Source organism: Equus asinus, chromosome 12 (assembly GCF_041296235.1).
Source record: "Equus asinus isolate D_3611 breed Donkey chromosome 12, EquAss-T2T_v2, whole genome shotgun sequence".
Taxonomy (NCBI): Eukaryota; Metazoa; Chordata; class Mammalia; order Perissodactyla; family Equidae; genus Equus; species Equus asinus.
The window spans coordinates 36914462-36921156 of NC_091801.1; the positions used below are offsets into that span (position 1 = coordinate 36914462).

The following is a 6695-nucleotide window of genomic DNA, read 5'->3' on the forward strand; positions in this document are numbered from 1 at the left end:
TTACAGAATTCGGTTTATGAACCAGCTTTTTAATAACAGTGAAAAATTAAAGACATTGAGTAGTATCCTCTGTGACCCAGATGTTGATGTCTTAGCTAATAGGAATATCTAAGGAATATTCTACTTCTAATGAATATGTTGTGTTTTATAGGAAAAACTGAAGACTATTCTGTGCTGCATCACTGTCCAGTAAATCACAGTTGTGATAGTAACATTCCTGCAGCTCAGAGAGCAACATTCTGTGATCACAAGACCACCCCATGCGCTTTAGCAATAATAAATTCACTCTCAGCTGAGGGAAATTCAGGTAAATATTTACTATGAGACACTTTATAAATGCGGTCATTTACCTCACATCTATGTGTTCAGAAGATTTGCCATACAGTAAGTTTTATTTGTCTTTATTTCCTCAATATAATAAATAGATACCTTCTTAGGTAGGAAAGCACTTCCAATCCCAGAAGGTATGACTGCTGACGTGTGATAATAGGCCCAAATGGTATTCTATGAACATTTGACTAGAAAGGAGTGCTGAGAGGAGATGTGACTTAATATGTTACTAAAGGTAAAATTATTTTTGTTTATTTAACAAATGTGCAGATATCCTTTATATTAAAAAAGAAACGAAAAATAAAAATAAAATAGTTTTTGCTCCATGATTTATAGCATATAAAAAGGCAGTGCTTTTTCTGAGAGGGGAGGGGAAGAGGTAACCCAAATGTCTGAATGTTTCCTGAAAATTAAGAGCATGGCCCAAAATACTGGTATTACATATTGACACAATCATAGGAAAATTAGGTTTTATGCAGTATTTTTTTAATGTAATTTTACTCATAGCTGTATATCTGTCCTCACCTTTTTAATTGTCATCCCTTACTCTTCTGTAGAGCGATTACAACCTGGTATAGCCCAACAGTGGATCCAGAGTAAGAGAGAAGACATTGTGAACCAGATGACTGAAGCCTGCCTTAACCAATCACTAGATGCCCTTCTGTCCAGGGATTTGATCATGAAGGAGGACTATGAACTCGTTAGTACCAAACCTACAAGGACCTCAAAAGTCAGACAATTACTGGACACCACTGACATCCAAGGAGAAGAATTTGCCAAAGTTATAGTACAGAAGTTGAAAGATAACAAGCAAATGGGTCTTCAGCCATACCCAGAAATATTTATGGCTTCTCGATCACCATCTTTAAATTTATTTCAAAATAAAAGCTTATAGGTGACTCTTTTTCAAGAGGAAAAGTGAGTTTATGAAAGGGTACTGTTCAAGGTATTTCAAGAGGAAAAGTGAGGTTATGAAAGGGTACTGATCAAGGTATTTCTGTTGCCTTGATCATATTGTTTTTATAAAATCCTTATGAGAACTGGAAGCTTAAAGAAGTTTCTTCTTCAGGTAAATACTAGTTTCCTTCCATGACGTTACAGGTTTTTTTTAATTAATATAAGTAGAAACTGGCATTTTGCTACATAGTTCAATTTTTTGTCTCTTTGGTTAATTGAAACTATTTTTTAAAGTGTAATAATTATATTCTTCTTATACATGACAATGCCTTAAGGTATCATGTGTTTCTGATGGAAGCCATTATCACATTCACTTTCTTTGTGGATTATTACTCGTCTGAGACATAGTTTGGCTTTTCCCCCTTTCTCTCTATATATTATAAAAAAATAATTCTTTTGAATCTTGGTGGCTTCAGAATCACTTTTATATCAATTTGATGGTGTGGTAGATCTGGATGGGTAAAGTGAACACTACCCTGTCTTTTCCACTTTCTGCTTAGATCTAAACTCACAGCTCTCCAACCAGTCTGTATGCTTATGGCTGTGTGCATTCCAGTCACTTTCTCCCGTGATTTAATATGAGGGAGGCACACGTAGGCATCATCATTACAACTCTGCAAACTTTTTCTGTACAAATGATAACAATGTGATGAGAATAAAATATTGGTGTCAGGGATCAAGATGAATCTGCAGTAAGCCTCATCCCCAAGAGAACTGTTACAATCTCAGCAGCCAATTTTCATTATAACCCGTATTTAATAACACAGGGATGTTTAGGGGAAGGTGCAACAGAGTATGACCAATCAGTATAGAACAGGGCCTGGCACTGAGCCAGATACTTTCTAAATCTCTCTCTAATCGGTAGTCCAGTGGAATGGAAGCTGGAGAAGGAAGGAAGAAGTTTCCTTTAAATCAAGTTTCCCAGGAGGTAGTGCAAGTATAGCTAGTAATAGATGGGATTGTTTTAAGTATATTTTAGTTCAGCACTAAATAACATTTGAGTCATATAATAAGGAAGTCCTTTTCAGTTCTTCAGCCTTCTAATTAAGTAAAGGAGAACGTCACAATTGTGCTTTCATCTTTTAATCCCCCTGGTTAACAAAAAGAATAGGCTTCAGGCTCAAAACTTCAGGAACCATATTTAGCAAGAATTTTAGAATTTTTTAAATTCATTTGAAATGACATTCTAGATATGACAAGTGGTACTAGTTTTCTGTTTATAATATGTAAAGTTTCACTTTATAATAATAAAAAGAATTAGAAGTACTAAATTATAGATAGTACATGAATGACAACAATTATACAAGTAGTAGGAGAATGACAGATTAAGATTCAGTCACTCTAGGAAGGGACCTAATAATCTGTAATAATATGTTTTTTCACTAGATAGTACTAGATAATGCTAAAGAAGGCCTTCTTTGCAGTGTTTTTTAAGACAGTGCTACCCAGAAGTGAGTGTAGTCCACAGAGCAGCTGCCTCAGCATCAACTGGCAGTTGTTAGAAATGCAAATCCATGGCCCCAATCTCACACCTTCTGAATAGATCTCTGGTGAGGTCCAGGAATCTGTTTTAACAAACCCTCCAGGCCATTATGTATGCTGAAGTCTGAGGCCCTTTGTTTTAAGAAACATGATAGAATTGTACATAAAATAATGTCTCTTGAGGTTCACAGATCTGTTTTCCTTATGTCTGATTGCCACACTCGTCTTCAGAATGTACAGTCTCAGAACTGAGATTTGATTAGAAAATTTTACTTCTTTTTGCATCTAACTTGAATTCCTAGAACAGTTTTAGTCATGTTTTGCATTGTGGAAAGATCACTTCACTTAAACATGATAATAAGATCAGTAGATTAGAATCTAGAACTCAGCTCTTTAAGGAAGAGCTTCAGATGGGACAAACAGTTGAATTATAACAGCAGAGCTGTTATATATAAAAGCAGAGCTGATACGGGACAAGAAGCAAGACTAAATTGTCCGTAAAGTTACGCTGTACTAAAGAAAGGGGCACAACTTGGAAAGACTGGGGTGTTGCAGCAGCAGTATCAAGCTGTGGGGGCTGGGTTTTGTTTCCCTCCTTTGTCATTAATCCTCTGCCCACCCTCACCCCCTTCAGTCAAATACTCAGTTCCCTAATTTATGAAGAAAAATTATGACCAGGTAGGAGAAAAGCAAAGTCAGTAAGCTTTCATGTTTAGCCATTCTCACAAACATCTCATTAGTTTCAGAAATATGTTTCTCCTCTAAAATTGTACCTCCCATCTCCTGAAGAGACTAGTTCCCAACCTGCCTCCTGCTTTATCTCTTCTTCTCCAATGAGTCATTTTTGCCATATTTTCTTTGAAAACAATCTTCCTTTGATGTGTCTATCCATTCTAGTCCTTGTCCTGGAAAATTTTTCTACACTGCCTCTACTCTTGTTACCAATTTCGTTCTTAATCATGTAATTTAATGTCATAGAATTAACAAATCTTTAGGTTGAAAGGGGCAGTTATGCACTGGATGCCTCAAATTCCTTACAATAAAGACGTTAAATAAGGCTATATCTCATGATCAAAAACTTCCATTGATGAGGAGGAAACTTATTACCTATTCAGGCAATGTACTTCACCTCTAAACAGTTCTATCAGATAGTTCTTTCTGTCTATGAAAATAATCCATAACCAATCTATAAATGAAAATTTGGGGTGAATTTATTCTTAGCTAAAATGTGAGGACCATGGCCCGGGGCTTTCTTCCCAAAGGAAGAAGGGGCACCAAAGAAGTGGGGTGTACAAAGTGGTTATATACCCCCAAACAGGATGTTTCACATCTGATTGAAATGTCCTTTTACAATAGTCACGAGACTGCTCTGTTGGCACAGCCACTGATGGACACAGCAGGTAGATCTGCTGTCTTGGTGAACACAGCAGGGTGGCAGGTCTGTTGTCTCGTCTCAAGCTGCATGGTCACAGGTGAGCTGGGTGATCAAGGGCGAGCACAGCAATCAGTTCCTAGCTTAAGGAAAGATGCTTATCCTTAAGGAAATGCCAGTGTGGGGGAAGTTGCACCTTTATCTTAAGGCCATTTGTTCTTGCCATAGTAAATGTTTAAAGCAGATATACAGTACATGCTCAATGGCTATGTCAGGCCCTTTTGGAAAAACAAAGTCAGGCCAAATTAGGTTTACAGCAAATGGCTTCCTCATATACTCCAATATATTCTATTGCTTGCCATTTCTATTTGTCATTTCGTAAATTGATTTAAAATCTATTTCCCTATAGTATGTATCTATTGGTCTTTGTTCCAAACCTTAGAATAATATGTAGAGTAAATCTAGTCCCTCTTCCATATGACAGCCCTTTATAATATTTCCAGACAGCTCTTCTGTTCTTGATGACTTTTTTTTTTTTCCTTTGGAGTAATCCCTTCTTCCTTCAATGGCTATTTAAGAGGCATGATCTTTATTCCTCTTAAATTATGGTACCCATAACTGTACATGATGTTCCTAGTTAGGTCTTACCAGCATAGTTGGGCTATTTCCTCCTTTATAATTAATATACTAAAAGCCCATTTTTGCCAGTCACATGTCACTGTTGAATTGATACTTAACTATCAGCTAAAGATCCTGTCTTTTACATCTATGCTGTTTTGTCTTATTTCTCTATTTTTATACTCATAGTGTTTGAGGCCTATACAGAACACTTTGCTGTTGTCTCTTAAATAAATTTTTCTAAAATCAACCCTAGTTCCAGTCATTCAATATAGTTTTGATGCCTAAAAATGGAATCTCCCAGCTTATCACCCACAAATTTGACAAAGTTGCCTTTTGTAATTTCATCCAAATTACTAAATAAAATGTTGACTGGTACTAGGCCAAGGATAATGTCTGTAAAATCCACAGGCTTCCTCCTTCAACTTGACGAAGGTCAATTAATCATCACTATTTAGGTACAATTATTTACCTAGTCACTAGTGAATATAATTGAAATACTTTTAAAGTATTTACTTACTATTTATCATAAAAGAATATGGAATCTACAAGTTTAATCAAAATGATCTCTATTTCCAGGTCAGTTTTAAACGTCTTGTTTTTTCATCTAAAATGTGTAAGTGTAAGCATACTTTTTTTTTTGCGAGTATATTAAAATAGTTAAAGGGGCTGTCTCCTGTCCTTAACATAGAAACAATATGCTATTGTTCAGGCTCTACTTATGAAATCTAGGTGCAAGGCACGGTGCCCACCAAAATCTCATGATTTAAGGATACCAACTTTAAAAAGAATCCCCAAATTCTACATCTGAAGGAAAAAACCTAAGAAAATTATAGACTAAACAGAAGACAACTGTAAAATAAGTATAAATAATATCCTTGGAGAGATTTGAGTGAATCTATCTTTAAAACTAAATATTACCGTGAAATAGAAACAACTATAGATGTAGAAAAATTTTAAACTATTGACGGTGTTCAGGGCAGACCATCCCAAGATGAGCCAGTCTGCTATGCAGATTATTTCGAGCTGAAAACAACCAAGGCTCAGAAGATGCAGGAAGAACCTTTGACCTTCCCCCAAACTGCCTAAAAGAATTTAAGATAGAAGGCCTGTCCCAGGAAGAAACTATCACCATAATAACTCTAGTATAATGTGAAGTAGGTGTGGTAGACAGGCAGAAACCAGCAAGACTTATTTGATCAAAGTTCTCTCTTGGATCCCATTGTCTTCACAAGGCATGGCAAACATTTGTTTACCAAATATTAACTCTTTTCACCTCCTGTAAGTTGCTTTCACCCCCTTTGAAGTCTCAGACCTCTATCTCCTTCTTCTTGGTTCAGAAAGACTTATATACTTCATTTTGCCTGACTGTCTTTTGAATGCTTCATGCTTATGTGAATTCCCCATGGGCAGTGTCAACAAAACTCTCTGGAATACAAGAATTTAGTAGGAAAGCTTTACTGCTCATACAGTTTCAAACCCAGAAGACGTGGCCTTAGGCAGCAAACCAAAAGTATGCGCCAGGAGAACAAAGGAAGAGGGCTGTCTCAAAAAAAATTTGCCATCGAGTTTCCCACTCAGGTCTGCTTATGCAAATGAGGGATGCAAGCCTCTTAGTGATGATTGGTTGTCACAGGTCACCGTTTTATTGGTTAGGCCCAGGGGGCTGTTTGGGGCTTTTGTAAAATAGGAACTTTGGCAGCGTCAAAGCTTAAGAACGCATTCTGTGGTTTTCCTGAGAACAGAGTATGTGACTGCATCCCAGTCCCATCATGGCCATTTGACTCAATTTTGATTTTAGGTTCTGGTTAGCCACATAGAATCCATCTAGTTCTCAGGAGTTGTTTTAATTTCATTTTATTCCACAGCACATATTAAACTTTGTTTTATTTTCTCCTATTAACCTGCCATAAGAACCAGAAGGGGAAAGGGGGGG

The 6695-nt window shown here is 36.6% G+C and overlaps 1 protein-coding gene across 1 annotated transcript in view; it reads left to right on the plus strand.

Moving 5' to 3' along the window:
- The window catches only part of RIPK2 (receptor interacting serine/threonine kinase 2), a 33483-nt gene extending 31795 nt beyond the window's left edge, over positions 1–1688 (plus strand). Inside the window, exons 10-11 of the mRNA XM_014853394.3 lie at positions 152–307; positions 888–1688. Coding sequence (XP_014708880.1) covers positions 152–307; positions 888–1225 — 494 coding nt within the window. The 3' untranslated portion in view covers positions 1226–1688. The remainder of the gene's footprint in view (positions 1–151; positions 308–887) is intronic.
- Positions 1689–6695: the final 5007 nt, after the last annotated feature.